At 46.0% G+C, this 18,391-nt stretch overlaps 2 protein-coding genes across 2 annotated transcripts; one reads left to right on the top strand and one right to left on the bottom strand.

The window, feature by feature from the left end:
- Positions 1-1,037: 1,037 nt before the first annotated feature.
- DTYMK (deoxythymidylate kinase) lies at positions 1,038-8,254 on the bottom strand. The gene is made up of 5 exons (XM_005241571.4): positions 8,099-8,254; positions 7,624-7,732; positions 6,543-6,633; positions 3,806-4,003; positions 1,038-1,579 (listed from the first exon to the last, which is right to left on the bottom strand). The coding sequence occupies exons 1-5, from the start codon at positions 8,226-8,228 to the stop codon at positions 1,469-1,471; spliced, it is 639 nt and encodes a 212-aa protein (XP_005241628.1). The 5' UTR covers positions 8,229-8,254; the 3' UTR covers positions 1,038-1,468.
- A 158-nt stretch (positions 8,255-8,412) lies between these two features.
- Positions 8,413-18,352, top strand: ING5 (inhibitor of growth family member 5). Its single transcript, XM_055817236.1, has 8 exons — positions 8,413-8,565; positions 9,193-9,264; positions 9,996-10,162; positions 11,574-11,685; positions 12,642-12,735; positions 13,722-13,857; positions 14,081-14,142; positions 15,016-18,352. The coding sequence occupies exons 1-8, from the start codon at positions 8,529-8,531 to the stop codon at positions 15,056-15,058; spliced, it is 723 nt and encodes a 240-aa protein (XP_055673211.1). The 5' UTR covers positions 8,413-8,528; the 3' UTR covers positions 15,059-18,352.
- The last annotated feature ends 39 nt before the right edge of the window (positions 18,353-18,391 follow it).

Here is an 18,391-nt window from a genome sequence, read left to right on the forward strand (position 1 = left end):
CCAGGTCCTTTGAGAGCGAGTCACTTGGGTCACAGCTCCCTCTTCATTTCTGCACAGGAGTTCCTACTTATTTCACGCTCATGCTTTTATGGTTAGGGACAGCTCAGCCAGACAAGATTTTACCAACCCCAGTAACGGAGTTAAGCTCAGCTTTCTTGGATCTTTAACAGGTATTTCTGCCTTTTTAGGCAGGAGCCTAAAGCTAACAGGAATTAAATGATTTCTCTGTGTGGTGTTGTCTTCCAGTGTCACTGGAAGGGCTTGGTTCAGTGTAACGGGTGCTCACCTCCTTCACAAGTGTTTCTGCTACCAAGTGCTGTGCAGCTGTAGAGTGAAGGCAGCAGCTTTTCCCATTTCACCTGATGCTTTGCATAGCAAATTTGTTTTAAACATTTACCTTCCTCTCACTGCTAGTGGATCGCTTCAATCTGCCTCTCTCTCCAAGAGTCAGAGCTGGATTTAGTCTCTGTATCAGCTTGGATCAGTCTAGTCCACACTGCTGGAAGGCAAGTCCGCTGTCCAGCAGATAGACATTAACTGTCCCGGTCACTGCCATATCTCAGTGCACCTTGCAAATGATTCAATATTCCAGTTTGTTATTGTAGTTTGCTGGTCATTACTGATGACTTAGGTAATTCATAGCTGATGTGGTTTGGCAGCCTGTGCCAGGCTGTTTGAATTGCACTGGGGCCTGTGCAGGAGTCACAAGTGACTATTCTCCTGATCTTGGCCACAGGGGTAACTTGACCAGTCTAGAATTATTTATGTGCCACTCACCCTTCAAACTGGCCTTGCTATGAGCTAATGCATCTATTTCAGACTCTTACTCATTTCTGTATTGTTCAGTTCCTGTACTGTTCTCACTGAACAGATGTGGAGCAGGAGCAGACTTGAATTCATCTCTCCATTCCCCAGCTCTAGCAAACCACTCTCCCTGGATTTAGCACCTGAACCACAGCACCTTCACCTCCCATATATCATTCTAGAAAATAAATGATCACACTGGGGGGGGGGGGGGGGGAAATGCCCCGTGCAAATGTATAACAGACTAATTTATTAGCAAGTCCTCTACAAACTGGTTTCAGCACAAGGGATATGTTGACTAGAGGCAGAAGAATCAGAAACACAGCAGTTCCCTGACACTGGGAAGGCCGCTGCCTGCTGCTGCTGCGCCCAGGGGCAGCCCTGGGCTCTACCCGCACCTGCACTACAGGATGGAGCTATAACAAGAGCTCCTGTTACAAGGAATTCGTTACGTGCTCATCGTGTGTTGGTTGATTGATAAAATACAGAAGGGTCTACGCAAGATGGAGGAGGAGCAGATAAAATTACAAGGACATCAGCACTGCGCTGGACCCAGAAGAATACATGGGATCTAAGCTGTAGCTACTGGGAGGTGATGTAGGGGAGTCATCCAAGTGAGGAAGATCTAAGAGAATAGATCTGAAAGAATAACCTGTATAAAGTTCTATTTCCAGAGTTCTCCCAAAGGTTTATTCTGAGCCTCCTGCAGGGTCTCCTCTGCAATGGACTTGATTTCTCTGTGCAAATCTTCTATGCTCTTTGAAGCATCCATTGTCTGTTTCCAAGACAAAAAAACAACAGAAATGTATTCAATTAACACCACCAAATGAGAAAAATTTACCTTGCTGTTGTATCAGCTGCCCCCATTACTCAATATGGTTACTGTTCATGAGCAGTGAAATGAGCTAATTACACCTGTGCACTGGAACTGGAAACCTGCATAGTGGAACTGGAAAAGCTTTTTTTTTATTATTTAGGAGTACATATCTAAGAAGTGAATGTGGGGCTGGATGAGGTGAAACAGAAGAATTTTTTGCTGCCGCTGCGTGCTGTTTGGTGACAGTCTCTGGGGCATGTGATACAAAAGCAATTAAAACTTCTTCATCCCGTACTGTAGTCCCCTAGAAATGTCAGTGTCTTGATCCTTCAGTGGTTTTTCAAATTAAACTCCACCCACAATAGCAGGAACCTCTAAACTCCATCATGTAACGTTCCAGTTTCAGATTCGGATTTTGGTGTTTGTTTTTTTCAATACTGCAAGCTGAGGTCAGTAGAGGTGGTAGAGCTATACGATGCCAGTGTTCCTCAGGCTGATGTTTAAAGAATAGCAGTGTCGCTCCTATGTGGTTGAGGGAGTGACCAAGGTGAAGAAAGGACTTGGTGAGAAGATGGACAGAGGTGCATCGGTGACCTACGTGATGCTGACCCGTGCAGTGTCGCTGAGCAAGAGCAGGCTGTGAGGATGTGCAATAAACAGACTTCACGATTAAATCATGGCCTTTTCGTTACGGCACAGCCAGCACCTCACCCTCATGCTCACGCAATGCCCACAAGCAGCTCGCCGATGTCAATGTATTTGTGTAACCAACGGCACTGAGCCGTGATGCGTGCCTTGGCATAAACAGTTCTTTGGCAATGTTTGATGTCTGTTATTCTTTCTGATACTGAGGGGCAAAGAAACAGGAATGCCAACTATACCTTTAATGTGTAAACTGGATTTCCATGCTCATTTCAGGGACACCTCTTCATCACCTATTCTGGTATTTATCTGTCTGACAGTTGTGCACTTTGGGATATTTTAAACAGACATGTTGCTTTAAGTGAAAACTCCTTTCAAGAAATTGATAGAAAACAAAAGAAATGCCAGAAGACAAGTATTAAAAGAAACACTGTCTACTGCTGGAATCTCTGGAAAAACCAGAGTTTAGAGATTATACACAAGTTCTGTATTGTCTCATACGACAGCATACTTCTTTTTGTTAAATGAATTATTTTGGGGTTTTTTCTATGGTTTTCTGTCAGCTTATTTTTCCAGTCACTGTGATGTAGGGAAGGTGATTTACTAGCATAACATTTACTGGAACAGAAGTCCTAGTTTGGTGATTGTTGTACATTTAGGCCCTTCAGGTTCTAATAGTACACACAAACTCTTTCACATTGGAGAATGTTTTCCTAAAAGAGGCTGTGAAGAATTCCTTCTACCTTGCACAGTCTGCTCATTTGGCAAATCTGTGTACATCTCCTGCTTCTTGTGCCTAACAACTTATCCATAACCTGTGTCCTCCTGTGTCTGCACGAAGCTTACAGAATGAACACAATCGAGCACTGACAGGGTGATAGAGATGGTAAAGAGGATGCCCCCACCAGAAAACCTCAGCCTAGATTATCTTCACACAGGATAAACGGGCCACACTTCCTCTCCTGGGGTAAGGCTGCTGACTGTGCAGTCCTCTGCAAACAGCTCCAATGGGTGAGCAAGAAGGAAAAGCGATGCAGCATGTGGAACAAAAAAAAAAAATCATGTGTTTGGAGAGTCCTGGTAGCATTAAAACAGCAAATGCTGATGGAAACTGGCCACGTGAGAAGGAAGGTGATCACCAGTACTGGGCCTACAGCAGGAGGGATTCCAGAATCCTTGGAAGATGCTGCAGGACACCAAGGAAACGGGCAGGGAAGAGCATGGGTGGGTCCCACTGCTTTTTACCCAAGCTTGTCACAGTTTGTCTTTAAGAGAGCAATTTCTAGAAAGCTCTTCTAGAAAACATATCAACCAAAAAAAAAAGCCTTCCCCCAACTACGACAGGGCCCCATAGGGTGTCCTGGAACAGGGAAGTGCCCTCTCTGCCACACACCACAGCACCCTTGCCTGGTCCCCAATGTGTCCCCCTGACCAGGAGCAGAAAGGGGGAGCACAGGGACACAACGGGCACAGTTCGGGAGCTCTCATGACAGACCCTTACCCTGGTCTGTGACAGGCCCAGTAGGGTTGTTTCCTCCTCACCTTCCAGTTTAATGTCTTGTCCCTCATCAGATGATAGAAGGACTGTAGAACCTTCTCTTGGAAGGGGCTGTTCTCGTAACGCTCATTTCCAAAGTTCCCTCGCTCCGCTGCGGCTTCAGGGCTCAAGTGAAGAAACAGAATCAGATCTGGCTTTGGGAGTCCAACATCAGGCTGTTTGCACCAGTCCAGGCAGAAGTTCTGTCCCAAACAAAGGCAACCAAGTTTGAGGAGAAAGAATGGCATGTGAAGAAAGGAAAGCAGGTTAGCTGGAGAGTTAGGTGGGAAAGGAACAAACAGCCAGAGAAGGGAGGATGTACAGCCCCAAACACTAACAAACTGCTACAAGGCTACAAACTGAAAAGGCAGTATCCCACCTTATCATGGAAATTCAGCCCTGTTAATTTTGGGGGGACCACGTTTTGCAAGGTGCTGTGCACCTCTCATGCTCACTTAAGTCAGAGCTAAAGATTTTATCATCTCTTGTGCAGAGCCCATCAGAACTAAATACCAAGTTGTATTTTGAATCTACATACAGCTGTTATCAGTCCAAAATTTGTGATATATATTTTTTAATTTTTATAAATTTACATAATTATAAATTAATGTTTTCTAAAAGCCCCTGTGGAACATCATATATAATTTTTCACAATTACTTTAAGATTAATAGCACTGAGTAGATGTAAATGGACATAATCTTTGAGTTTAAGCCTACAGAAAACATAAATAATCAACAGAAATGGAAAATACATGCTCTGTAGATACACAAATTGAATTCAGTGTCTTTGATATTTAAGACACATGGAAATAGATGGCAATCAACAAAATGATATTCCAACTGATATAACCAACATACTGATACTTCTACGTTAAATTATTTTAACTAGCTATGAATCAGTTAACGTGATAGAAAAGGCAGTGAATATATAAAATCTAATTCTTCTAAGTCCAGAAGCAAGCTGCTCCCAAATACAAGCACCACACAGTGTTGGTCTTTCTGAGCCAGTGGAGACTCCTTATCAAATACCCACCCTACCCTCGAATTTCCACCCACACAGAAGAGACAAAGATTTCCAGCTTTTGGATCTTGTTGACAGATTTGAAGACTTCCATAAGGGCACGTGAATCCACGATGTTGTGGAGAGGCCACTGAGGCTTGCCCACTTCCTGCTCATCCACACAGGCACCAGCGATGCCATTGGAGTGATCTCAAATGTATTGAGAGTGACTGCAGGGCTCTGGAAGTGACAGTGCAGAGCATGGGAGCCCAGGATCTCCTTGATCCTTCCAGAAAGCAGGGAAAGGCTTAGGCAGGCATGAACGTAGGTCAACTTTCAGCTGCCCAGCTGGTGCTACAAGCAGAGATTCAGCCCCTATGACCATAGGATTCGCTTTGAGTATCAACGGCTACTGAGCAGGAATGGGATATATCTGATGAAGTGGAAGAAGAGTGTCTACGCTAGGTATGTCAGGGGAAGGTCTGCAATCTGTAGAGAACCGAAGGTGAGAGGCCAGGAGGAAACATCTGGGGGATGATACAATAACAGAGGCTCACCTGAAAGCAGCACAACTGGGGCAGAGTAGCATGGGTGATGGGCCTGCAACAGACCGCGTGGTTAAAGAGAGGAAGTTGATGAACATTCTTTAGACAGCTGGAAGAAGGACCACAGCTGCAGGTCCTGGTACTCATGGAGTACCTCAACCACCTGCCTACCTTCTGGGCACAAGCAATCCAGGTTCTGGAGCATGCTGAAGAAATTCTTGACATGGTGATTGATAAGCCAGCGAGGGGAAGTACCCTCCTGGATGTGTTACTCAACAAGCCAGAAAGAACAGGTGGAAGGTACGAAGAAGGTCAAGGGCAGACTTGGCTGCAAGGAACATGTAACAGTAGTTTAAAATCTGGATAGGAGTCAACAAGACAAACAGAATTGCTGGCATGGACTTCAGGAGAGTAGATTTCTGTTTATTAGGGACCTCTTAGCAGGAAACCCCGGGAAACTCATGTGGAAGGCAAAGAGACCCACGAAAGCTGGCTGATCTTCCAGGACAGCCTCCTTAGAGCACAAGACTCGGGAGAATCTTATTAACTGTGTAGAATGACCCAGAGGGAGGCTGACAGAGCTGACTTGTCTTGAAAGTGAACAGACAGGCCAAAAGGCACAAGTGAGAGTATGCAAAGTTCAGGCTGAATGAAGAAAATCATTTTTACTGTAAAGGTGAGCGAACACTGAAAGAAAAGCCCAGAAAGGCTGTGGATCTACATCCCTGGAGATACTAAAACCTTGGCTGGATGTAGCCCTAGGTAGCTTGCTTGACATTAGATGTATTCTTGAGCAGGAGGTTGGGCTTCGTGACTTCTGCAGGTCCCTTCCAATGTATGTGGTTCTGTTATTCTTTGCAAATTCATGGGCCAGCAGCCAGAGCAACTGTGGAGAATCTCGAATAAACTCTCATGATCATTCTCCAGAGTTAAACAGGCCAGCTTCTCCACGGCAAGAGTCTGTCCAGATTTACAGAAGTAACCAAATGAGTTTCTCTGCTCTTTCTGGGGAAGGGATAGACCTGGGCAAACAGACCATGTCAATACCAGAGGTAAAACTGCCATCCCTCAATTTCAATCCTCATTTCCCCAGAGGAGGAGCCTGGGCCACACACACTGACACCTGCATCAGGCCTCTAACTGGAGCTGCTTCCCCAAATACAGAGAGGGGCAGGGGCTGCTGTGGGTCTCGCTCACCTCTTTGGCACTTGTGAAGGCCGCTCCAGAAAAGGCGTATCTGTCAACCACAAGTGTGATCCCTTGATGTAGTTTCTCTTTCATCAATGGCCTGAAAAAATCGTGGGAGAAATAAAAAAAAAGTTGCACTCCTTTTGTAAGTGATACAAATGGAAAGAATTCATCTAAAAGATGCTTCACAAAGCCAGTGTTTCCCTGTTAATGTTAGCAGTGTCAGGTTTATCTGTGATGCTAATCCCAGATAAAATCACTCTTTGTATTCTGTCCTCTAACAGACATTAAACAAACATCCTTTCAAGACACCCAAGTTCAGGGTGCCCCAGTGCCAGGCACTGCTCAAGGCAGCTCCATGGCTTACAGGCAAGATCACAGATGAACTATATACAGACGTGAACAGCTTAGACCTCTTCCCTTTTTAAGTGGTGCAGTAGATTTGTGATACTCTCTGCCTCAATCAGAAAAAAAAAAGTTTCCTTTGTTCACGACAATGACATTTCTTATTACAGCTCACTCATCTGCCTTATACTTTCCCAGTTTGCTTGGCACCACCACTACAGCAGAATCAGCAAAGCTTTTTTTTTTTTAATGAAAAGATTTTGCAATGTAAGTTTCCAGGTATAAACAACAGTCAACACTGATTTTCCTGGGTCCACACATGAAGACTCGGGGGCCAAAAACAAGAACAGCCACTTACGGCTCAATGCAGCCCTCAGCTAGAGGGGAAATTTGGACACAATTTCTTAACCACTCTGTCACTCACATGGACTTGTGTGCAAAGCAAGGTCTCTTAATTTAGGAAAGTAAATTCACAGTTTAGGCTGGTACAGTCTCAGCTCTCCTGTTCTTAGGGCAGAGGGATTAGAAATATCGTACCTATTCATTTCAAAAAAGCAAACTGTGGGATTTGACCTAAGATTAAATTCAAAGCTGTCATGGTCTCTGAGACACTGCTTCCAGCTATGCTTCCTTTGCTAAACTATCACATTCTCGTACCTACTGTACCCACTACAAAGTCTAAAACCCCGGGAGGATTCAACACCATGTGTTTTCCTTTTACAACTTAACAAACATGTATCTTTACACATGTTCCCAGCGGTTAGCAGAGAAAAGGAGGTGAACAGTGTGGTCCTCCAGGTTCTTCTCCTTCAGCAGGTAGGAGCTGATCAGCTGCCCGATCTCCGTTGTTCTCTCTGTAAGAAAGAGGGGGAGAAGCAGCAAATGCTGCCGCAAGCTGCTCTTGCCAAAGGGGTAACCGTCTGTCCTGGGGACCCGCCAGCCCGGGGGTCTGTTTGTCTGTCATGGGCGGGAGGCCGCCTGTCCCGGGCGGGAGGAGGTCGGTCTGCCCGGGTCGAGAGTCTATCCGCCTGCTACGGGTGGCAGAAGGTGGGTCTGCCCGAGGGCAGGGGTCAACCTGTCACGGGCGGGAGGTGGCCACGGGCCGGGCGCGCCGCGGGAGTCCTGATGGCGGACGCCCACCGCCGCCGGGGGCACCACGGCCCTACCTAGCGGGACTCCCTCCCCGCCCCGTTCCCTCCGGGCGTCAGCAGGTCCCGTACCCGGGAAGCGGAGAAGGTCGGCGCGGTGGCCGGCAGCCCGCAGAGCCTCCACCAGCCGCCTGCCCTGCGTGCTCTTCCCGGCGCGGTCCACCCCCTCCAACACGATCAGGGCGCCACGCCGGCCCGCCATAGCCCGCGCGCACCGCCCCTTCCGCCACCGCCCGGCCAATCACAGCCCGCGCCCCCGCGCCGCTCTAGGCGGCACAAGGGCACTGAGGCGCCGAGGTCCTCCACGGAGGCGGTGAAGCGGGAAGGAAGGCCCCGCCCCCCTCCCGCCCTGCCCCTCATGAATATGCAGCAGGAGCGTCCCCGGCGACCAATAGGCACTGGGCGAGTCATGAATATGGGATGAGGCCGGGGCCGCGGCCCTTGTCATGCGGGCCCGGCAGGCGGCGGGAAGCGGCGGCGGCGGCGGGGCGCGGGCCGCAAGATGGCGACCGCCATGTACCTGGAGCACTACCTGGACAGTGAGCGCGGGGCGCGGCTGCGGCGCGGCGCTGGGGGGGGGTGGGCGGCGAGGGGGGGGCGGCCGGGCCGGGGCCGGGGCCGGGGCCGGGGCGGGGGCGGCGGCGGCAGCGCGGGAATTAGAGCTGCGCCACGGGCTGGGCGGGGGGGGGCGGTGCCGCGTGGCGTCATCAGCCGTGGCCGTGCGTCACCGCTGCGCGCCGGGGGAGCGGCGCCGGGCGGCCTTGCCGGGCCGCGGTAATGGGCTGGCCTGTGGCAGCCGGGCGCCGCCGCGCAGGGCGGAGGGGGCGGGTGGCGCTCCCGGCGGGCGGCTCGGGCCCTGGAGGCGTTGGCTCCCGCGCAGTGCGCGGCCCCGCCGAGGCGCGTGTGCGTGTGCGGCACGGCGGCGGGCAGCGCACCGCCTGGCAGTGACCGCCACCGCGCAGGCCGCGCTCCCGGGGCGCTCCCGCTCAGGGGGGACCGCTCCCGCGTCGCCCCGCGCCAGTGCCTCGCGCGTAGCTGCGGGTGGCCCCGCCGCTGCCCCGCCAGGGGGGCTCCTGGCCCTGCTGGGCGGCCCCTGTTCCCCGCCGAGGAGGGCGGGCTGCCGTGAGCAGAGCAGGCCGCAGCCTTTCTCGGCCTTGCCGTTTCAGGTATCGAGAACCTGCCCTGTGAGCTGCAGAGGAACTTCCAGCTGATGCGGGAGCTGGATCAGAGAACTGAAGGTGTGTTCAGGTATTTTGGCAAGCAGAGTCTGAGAGAGGGCCTCCACCTGAAGAAGGGGAAGAGCCCTACGGAGACTCGGCTTTAGAGAGCACGTCTCCCCTCTACTGCTTTTCTTTTCCTTGGCCGGAGTGCTGTGCAGCGTTTGTTCCTTTTCTGTGAGGGCTACAGCTCGAGGGACTCGCATTTTTTTTCAGCAGTTATGTGCTAATTTGTAGTTGTGTGATCGCTTTACCCAGTGGCCCCATGGCTGACCTTACTTGCACACAATCCTACATCTGCTGAGTTGTAGACTATTCTGTGTCTTGCAAGATCAATTTTTTTTCTTTTTTGAGGTTTGTGTTAGTATCTGTTTGCACATTAAAGATTTTCGATTTGAACCATTAGAATGGTAAATGGCAGTGCAGCAAATACAAAGTTCCGTGTGTGGGAAGAGAGGTTGAAGTTTGTGAATGCATGGGTTTGGGTTTTGATCTTAACCATGCCTCCCCCTTCCCCCTACGAATTAACTGTAAAACACTTCAGAAACTGGAATCACGCTGCAAGTGTAGAAGAGTGACTACCTTGAACTTGTTGTGGGTTTTTTTTTTTATTAAGGTAAATATATTAAGTAATCAGGGGAAGTCCAAAAACTGTCAGGAGTAGTCTTCTAAATACCACGATGAGGTACAAGAAAAAACCACCTTGCTTTGGCAGACAGCTTTCTCAGGTGTGTGTATGCTTTGCTTTTCAGATAAGAAAGCAGAAATTGACAGTCTTGCAGCAGAATACATTGAATCAGTGAAGAACATGTTACCTGAGGAGCGAGTGGAACACCTGAAGAAAATCCAGAGTGCCTACAGCAAATGTAAAGAGTACAGTGATGATAAAGTCCAGCTGGCCATGCAGACGTACGAGATGGTGAGGGTTGCGACCAGCGAGACTTTTGTAAAAATGGCCATACTCTGGAATGGAGCCACTGTTGGATGTGGAAGACCCTTCCACAGCATCTGTTTTCCCTGACGTTTCTGTTTTGCTTAGATACCCTACTGAAACAAATGACTAGTCCTTAAGCTTACTTTTCTTAATGTTGCCATCCCCAGAAAGCCTCCTTTTGTGTTACCAGGTTTTGTGTCTAGTAGGCTTCTCTTCTGGTGAAGAGTTAGTTTATCCCACTTGGAGTTGCTTGCTTGGAAGTACCTCTCTGCTGTGTAAAAGTGCCGGTAAATTTACCCAACTCCCTCCTCCCTAGCAGCTTTCTTGTCACCTGATAATTTATTTAGGTCTGGTCTTCGTCATAAGTAACATTTTTGAAGTCACCTTCAATACTGTGTTGTGGAGGAATGGAAGAAAGTCTGCTCGATTACCTTGGCTTCCAAATGACAAAAGAAAGCAGACCCGTCAGTTCCACCATTCTGGTTGTATGGACCTGATGGGAAAATCTCATTTCTTAAGATGCAGCTTTCCCCTTTTTTCTTCTTTGGCACCTACACCTGTGTCCATTTAGCTGTCCCTTGAATAATTCTTCTCTCTTTGTATTTTATCCCCTAGATAAAATTTGAGTGGGGGGAATCCTTTTGAGTATACTTGATGTGTTTTGTCCAGCTTCTAGAGATGCTTTGGGTTCTGCTACTGCTGCAGCTGCAGGATGTTTTATTGCCATCAAATGCTGCAGAAAAGGAAATTGTTTCACGGGAGTTGAAAAGTGTCCTAGATAACTAATGTGATGACTAGGTATTGCAGCAACACAGTTTGGGGGTGATGGCTTAACATACCTTTGCTACTTCTCTGTCTGTAAACCACATTATTGCAGCCAGGGTGGTACAAGTTACATGTGTTGACTTGGTACTGGAGATAGTCAGCAAGAAGCCTGTATTTTTTACTAAATTCCTTCAAATATGATGCCAGTGCAATACCAGTAAAAATAGACATGATCTCACACTCAACACATTTTACGGACAGTAGTTGAATAATGTATTTTGAAAACTGCAAGAAAAACCAATTATTTTTTAATATCTCTCATTGTCTTGTTTTGTTCTGCAAACCGTTAGTTTGAGTTGCTTTGACTGTCCTTTATGCCACCTCCCTTTTCCTTCCTTTCTCTTTGTAGAGGGATTGGGTCCTCTTGCTTTTGCCTATTGTTTTTTTCTCTCCACCTTAACTCCCTTTGTGCGTACCATTTCCCTTTTTCCAGTTTGGTACCCTTTTCATGCCTTGCTCTCAAGTAGCGTACTCTACTCCTGTTCGTGCCAATGACAGCCAAGTTATTAGACCTTCCTGGTTTTGTTAATTTTTTTTTTTTAATCAGTTTATGGTTTCCTGTTCTGTGCAGGTGGATAAGCATATCCGCCGGCTGGATGCAGACTTGGCAAGGTTTGAAGCAGATCTGAAAGATAAACTGGAAGGCAGTGACTTTGAAACCCCTGGATCTCGAAGCCTGAAAAGTGCGTAAATTTTTACATTTGACAGTGTTTTCCAGCACTGAGGTCATCTAACCAGAAGGGCTAAGATAGAATGTAGGCTGTTATTTCTGGAGGAAGAATTACACAATAATGTACTTCTTCACTTGTTTTTAATGCTCTTCAAGTATTCACAGTGTTCTGGTGGGCAATAAATGTAGTGCTGGGATCTGACTTGCTGCCTCTGCTTGCCAAGATCATGCTGAGGTGGCCCATGGTTACTGGTGGTAAGGAGGGTGCTGGCCGAGGGGGAACTAACTATAACAAAACAGAACTGATGTTCTTATAGCTCTCGAGTGTAACAGTCTCAGTTTCAGGCTTGATCAGTTACCGTGTAAGTTCTAAGCTCTTTCTGAGAAGAGAAGATTGGCCTTTTTTCCTCCTTCTACCAGAATCTGAATACTAATCAAGCTGAGAACAGCAGGAGAAATTAGGAATTAAAGGAAAGTACCAGTGCCTGTAATGTCTACTGGAAATCTCCTGTGATTACAGTGAAATTCCAACGTGGTTAACAGCAGCAGAGCTTTATGCCTTTGCACTATGAAATAAGGGTGGATCAAGGATGTGGAGATAAAAGTTGCATTAGTTAGTGAGTAACCAATTAACTGGCTGAGTGTCTAAGAATATAGTGAGTTTAAAAAAAAAATTACAGCATGTCTAACCAAATATAATGCTATTTATATCTTGTGCAACATTATGGACTAGCATTGTACTGCAGTGATTTAACTCCCAAAACTGCAAACACAAGAGTTTGGTGCTCAGTAGTGCTACTTACCAATTTGGCATATTTGTGGCATAAAAATGTGTTTTGTAATCAGCACTCATACTCAATTACACATGAAATACGGATGTCAAACCAATAAATGCATCAAAAGAAAAGTACCTGGGGATGTTTCTGCTATTCAAGTAGGTTGAAACAGTGGGGTTTTTTTCCTTTATAGAGGGCCGAAGTCAGAAAGACAAAAAAGGCTCTCGTGGTCGAGGCAGGCGAACGTCTGAAGAAGATACACCAAAGAAAAAGAAACTCAAAGGAGGGTAAGGCACGCCCAGTCACAGCTCTGGTGACTTTGGCTTGACACTTCATGAATTTTCCACAAGCTCATGTTACCCTGTTTATGACTCATGTCTGGATGGTGCACAGTGTTAGGGTGTTCTGGTCTTACTCTCTTTCATTAATGTCCTGCTTAGGACAAGTCAGCTTTGTTAATTGACTTGTTGGCATGTGGAAGCTCAGCATGCTTGGAATGCCCTCTGACTGGAAGGACAAGATCAGCGTCTCTGTTGCTGTTGGCAAGCAGGGAGAAAATAGCTTTGATTTTCGTCATGTGGCTATTTTTAACAGTTGCTTGTGGTTTTGATTGTAAAAAGAATAACTTCCCCATCAGGACAAAAACTGATGGTGTATTGTTGTTCCAGAAATCTTGGAGAATTTTGAGGATTGTTTTCAAAGGATTGTGTCCTAGTTAATCTTGAATAATCTAATTTGCTTTTGTGAAGCAAGGAAGAAAGCATATCCCCTCTGTAGTCTGATTTATATTAAAGGTGCTCTGTTGATTCTAATATTTTCGGTTGGCAAAATGGGGGGGCAGAAAACTAAAAATAGTTTCCATTGATCATTACTGACATATCAACTTAATGCATTCTTGTCAGAGCAAGAGGGTTCGCTCATACCCGATGGTGAGAGAAGAATATATATTAAAAAAATTTGGGGGGGAACAAAAGTCAGATTCTTCTGTCCACAAGCCGAAGTGATCTGTATGTCAGTTTTGTTACTTGATTCGTGGGTGCCATGACTACTTTTCTTAATCCTTTATAGTCAATCTACTGTTTCGTGTTTGATCAGGCCTACCTTATGGTTTCAATTATTGGATAATATGTGATAGTGTATTCTAAACTCTAAAGCAGGGTCAGTGTGTTTTAGGGAAGATACTGTTAAAAACTAATTTTCCCAGGTGGGATTTAGGTCTTGGAAACACAGTGTTGCCTGCAACTGGAAAGTGTCAATCTGTCCATGTCCACAGATCTGAGTTTGCTGATACCATCCTGTCGGTGCATCCTTCAGATGTCCTAGACATGCCAGTGGACCCCAACGAACCCACCTACTGCTTGTGTCACCAGGTGTCCTATGGAGAAATGATTGGCTGTGACAACTCGGATGTAAGCACTTGAGATGATTCATTTTCAGGTGTTCACTAAACCACAACACTGTGAAATCTGCAGCGGGGTACTTGCTCAGTAGATCATATAAAATGAAAGTAACATGCCCATGGCAGGGGGATTAAACTAGGTGATCTTTAAAGGTCTCTTCTGACCTAAACCACTGTATGATTTGTGAAATGCTAAGCTTCTCCTCTGTTGGTTTTTCCATTCTGTTTTGCAGTGCCCGATTGAATGGTTCCACTTTGCTTGTGTGGACCTCACCACCAAACCAAAAGGGAAATGGTAAGCAGGACATCATACAGCTTTTAGATTTTTTTGGGGCTATTTGCCTCACCAAGAATCAGTAAGAATCAAAACACCATTGTGACCTTCCCTGATAAGAGAAGCTTTGCTCCTCATCAGAGGGTTTGCATCCTCTATGGTTTGGGATAGTGTTTGTGCAAAGGAGAAGTACAAGGGGAACCTTCCTCCTAAGGTCTGCTTCCATGAGAGTCTTAAATTCTGGTGGGAGCAAAACAGGGACCTGGGCATATGCAAAACTGCATGATAAACAGAGCAGGTTTTGATCAAAGGCCTGTGTAAATGTGTATGTGTTACACCTCAGGTTTACTGTATTGTTGCACAGTTGTGGCTCTGGTTAAAATAGAGATGTGTATTTTTTTTTTTTTTTTTACTTTTGGAAGCAAAGTTTGAAGACTGCTCTAGTTGCGTATGTATGTGCTCATCTTGGAACGTACTTACGTGCTTAGTTTCTATTTAATGGACTGCTTTCATCTGAATAACGAGGTGCCTGTCAGAAACGGGCTTGAGTGAACTGCAGTCATGGGAGAGAGAGAAAGGAACGAGTTGGAGAAACGTGTATCTTTTCTTTGGCCTGTAAAGGAAGCTTGTGTGACAAATCGGGTGTATCATAGCTGTGAGGGGCTGATGAGGCCTGGAAGCCACCTGGTCCTCTCTGACACTCTGCCCAGCCAAGCTGATACAGTTCCTCTCCTATTTGCCCAGCCTTGCTGCACGTAATGAAAAGTATTGCAGTTACTTAAACTGGCTGCTTTTAAACTACCCCTCAACCACTCATTCCCAAATAATAAAAAGAGTTCTTGGGCTGTGTGTTGTTAACTTCAGGAACTAATTAATGCCTGTTCTTCTCTGTAGGTTTTGTCCTCGTTGTGTTCAGGAAAGAAAGAAAAAGAAGTAAGGAGTAGAGGAGAATACATCCTCTGAGGCAAGAAGAGTTTAATATATTCATTCATGTTGCAATATTATCTTTGATATTTTTTTTTAACCTACCCTCCTTTTTCTGGTATGATATTTAATTGTCCAGTGGCCAGTTGTAATTCCTCTTCTTTCATAAGAAAATTACTTTGGGAGGGAGTCCCAAATCCTTTTGCCACAGGGATTTTATTTATGTTACACTTGGCACAGCACTGAAATTGGTGTTACTATGAAGTGCTAGGGCAGCCAGTAGCTGTAGTCTCTGCTAGTTTATAGGAGTCTGAAACTACATAAGGCATTGCAGGAAAATGACATACCTGTATCCTCAGCGTGGTGCATCACCGTCATCGGAATAGTTTAGGCCTGGAGCTTGGTGTGGCAGAGAGCAGGGAATTTTCTCTGATGCGGCCTGCATGAAAGAAGTAGGCCCCATTGTTTAGGGGCAAAGTCCATTTGTTGTGCAGCTTTGTGGTACAGAAAGGAACAGGAAAGCTAGCTGGCTGTTTCCACTGTCTGCTTCCTCAAAGCCAAGTGCTGTGCTTAGTTTCGACAGGGCAGGGGTGGGAGAGAGGTAAGAGCCCACCTGTTTTGGGGAGTTTCTTCTGTCCACCTTTGCACTGCCTTCATTTTACTTGATCCTTGTCCCCATTCACATGAACCTTAAGGGAAGCAAACCATTTCACTTTTCACCTCCTTCTAGAAAAGGTTTCTCTTTTGGGGAGATAACCTTTAAATAGCAAAGGAATTGTCCTGCAATGTTTGTTAGTGACAGTAATACTGAGGGAGGGCATTACCTTTCCTGGCTGTTTCCATTTCTCTGAAGATCCTTTAAAGTACCTTACTGTGAAGATGAAACCTACAGTATTTTTATAGAGATAGAAGGTCGGATTTATTCATAAAATAAGATGAAGGCCTGATTTTTGTTATTTGTGGTTGTCTGGGGTAAATCAGGCAAACAGACTTTAGGGCAAAGGCTCCCTAAGGACAATGTAGATTCCCATGGTGGTGTGGCAAAGCTGAAAGGCAGCCATCTGATAGCTTGGGGGGGTGCTGAATAGTGTTTGCTGTGAAGCACTGCTGTTGAAAGCCAGTCAGCAGAATGTTTCAATACAACTTCTTGTCTTGTTTTTTTAGCTAGGGTACATTTGCATGTTCTTGACTTCTTTAAGCTGCGTTTCAGATTATGAATGTGAATCCTTGCTGATCCTTGCTGTCGTCGCAGTGTCAGTCGATGCAGCAGAAGGAAGAGAAGGAACTCGGGAGTAGGGAAAAAAAAAAAGTCTTTATGGTTGGGTTTTTTCCTTCCCCCGAGTTATAGTGGATGCAGAAGTTGAGGGAAGAGCAGAGATCGCTCTTGTCTCCATATATATCTGCTGCATTATGGGGCTTTCCCGCCTACAATAAAAGATGCTGGTGGAGAGTGGGGGGGGGGGGAAGCCCCAAACCAAAACCTCCTGCAGCATCAGGCACCAGGGTTCATGAACTTTGCTGCTGTGATCCCTGATGGCTGTTGGTGGCAGAGCTGTGAACTACTTTGCATACCATTGTGCAGGAGCTGTTGGTATAGACTGCTGGAAAGGCATTGAGAAACTTCCAGATAAGCTTTTCTTCTGCTGTAAAAACAGTCTGAATAAAGAGCAGAAAAAAACGGCTTCTGTTCAGATTTTGGCATTTTGTTTCTAAGAAAAAAAAAGATTTTTCCTTGTTATACTGACCCTCTTGCTTGTATTTTGCAATGAAAGAAAGTAGAACACAGCTCTTGCCAGTTTTGCTTCCCTGCTTTGCTCTGCTGGGCTTTGTAGATGCTGCAGGTATGTCAAGACTGACGTAAAAAAAACCTCTTGATACCGAGACAGCTCTTCTGTGAACATTTTGGTTTATTGCATCTGCTATGGAAAAAAACCCCACAACAAATCAACCTGTCTCCAGGGTCCTACCATTTAAAGTGTGATACTGCTCCTGTCTCGGCTACATTGCATCACTCCCTGCATTGTGTCTGAAGTTTCCATAGTCAATAGGAGTGATGCATGTTTGTCACTGTTGCTGTTGTAATAGCACCCGGAAAGCCAGCAGACAAATGAAAAGCAGATTGCTGGAGGGAAAGAGGAGGAAAAGCACAATCCTACGAACCTGACCTTAGACGTAGTCAGCCCTCTTTTTCTTTCCACCTCTCCTCCTGAGAGCAAATTTAATTGTGATACCTCATGAGCCAGCCTGTAATTCTGTAACCAGTGAGCGAGACCTGTACCTCGTTGACGTGCTACACTGGAGTAATGCAGGAGCCTTACTGCGTCCTGACGCCTAAATGTTGATGCCATTTCAGGTTTTATTTCCCCCTTCTGTCCAATGGTATTGTATAGGACTTTTTTTTTTTTTTTTTTTTTCTTACTTGCCCCTCCCCTGGCATTATTAGTAGTGGTATGTCCGTAGATTAAGCATTTGATTTGAAACGTGCTCAAAATTCCACTGCACCTCTCTGGGAAGCATGGAAGTGTGCAGCTAAGGATGAGTCGGTGTAAAGCTGACTGCCCTCAGCTCAGGAATGATGTTCAGGTAGGACAGCAAAACGCAGTTTGTTAGCACGTGCTTTCTGGGGCTGAGAAGAGCAGACATTTTCCTTTTCAACCAGCAAAGAAAAAAGAAAAATAAACTCTGGATGTTAGCATCGGCCCCAAAAAGAAAGGTAGTTTGCTAGGAATTGTGAATAGCGTGAGGCACAACATACTCACAGCGCAAGGTCTGTGACATGTCGGAACATCTGACATGCAATACCAGCAATAAACTCTCCTGCTCAGATACCAGCGCAGGGGCTCTGACGGTTCGAGAGCATCTCCTGGCCGCTCACGCCTGGCTTTAGAGATTTTTTGTAAAACCCCTTATAGACAAATACCAGTAGCCTTTTTTTGCTTACTAAAGGATTTAAATCTTTCTCCTGAATTTTGAATGTACAGTGTTAAATATACTTTCATGGAGAAGGGTGAACAAGACTGTGATATGTAAAGGAATGTTCCACTAAAGATTGTCGGGACGCCTGAGCGCGTACCCTGTGGGTTCAGCTTTATCCCAGCTCATCCAAACTGGAGGTGAAAACGACTTTAACCTGATTGTTCTATTTTTTAAATGAATTAGATCTATGTTCCCTTTGTTAATGGAAGAGAATATAAATCTTTTTATTAAAAAAAAAGGAATGTAAAGTAAAAATGTATATCTGTATTTTTGGATCATGTTATAGATGATGGATATATTGTTATAAATAAAGTATTTTTGGGAACAAAGACGTACGGGAGCGTGCTGTGGTGCCGCAGGAGTGCTGGTG

The sequence above is a fragment of the Falco peregrinus genome, chromosome 12 (assembly GCF_023634155.1).
Source record: "Falco peregrinus isolate bFalPer1 chromosome 12, bFalPer1.pri, whole genome shotgun sequence".
Taxonomy (NCBI): Eukaryota; Metazoa; Chordata; class Aves; order Falconiformes; family Falconidae; genus Falco; species Falco peregrinus.

Bases quoted from the DNA above. Each gene is read 5' to 3' on its own strand.
- DTYMK (XM_005241571.4), bottom strand. From the start codon at position 8,228: ATGGCGGGCCGGCGTGGCGCCCTGATCGTGTTGGAGGGGGTGGACCGC. The intron at 7,733-8,098 runs GTACGGGACCTG...TCTTTCTTACAG, and splicing joins CGACCTTCTCCGCTTCCCGG to AGAGAACAACGGAGATCGGG. The intron at 1,580-3,805 runs GTGAGGAGGAAA...TCTTGGAAACAG, and splicing joins ACAAGACATTAAACTGGAAG to ACAATGGATGCTTCAAAGAG.
- ING5 (XM_055817236.1), top strand. From the start codon at position 8,529: ATGGCGACCGCCATGTACCTGGAGCACTACCTGGACA. The intron at 13,858-14,080 runs GTAAGCACTTGA...TCTGTTTTGCAG, and splicing joins TTGGCTGTGACAACTCGGAT to TGCCCGATTGAATGGTTCCA. The intron at 14,143-15,015 runs GTAAGCAGGACA...TCTTCTCTGTAG, and splicing joins ACCAAACCAAAAGGGAAATG to GTTTTGTCCTCGTTGTGTTC.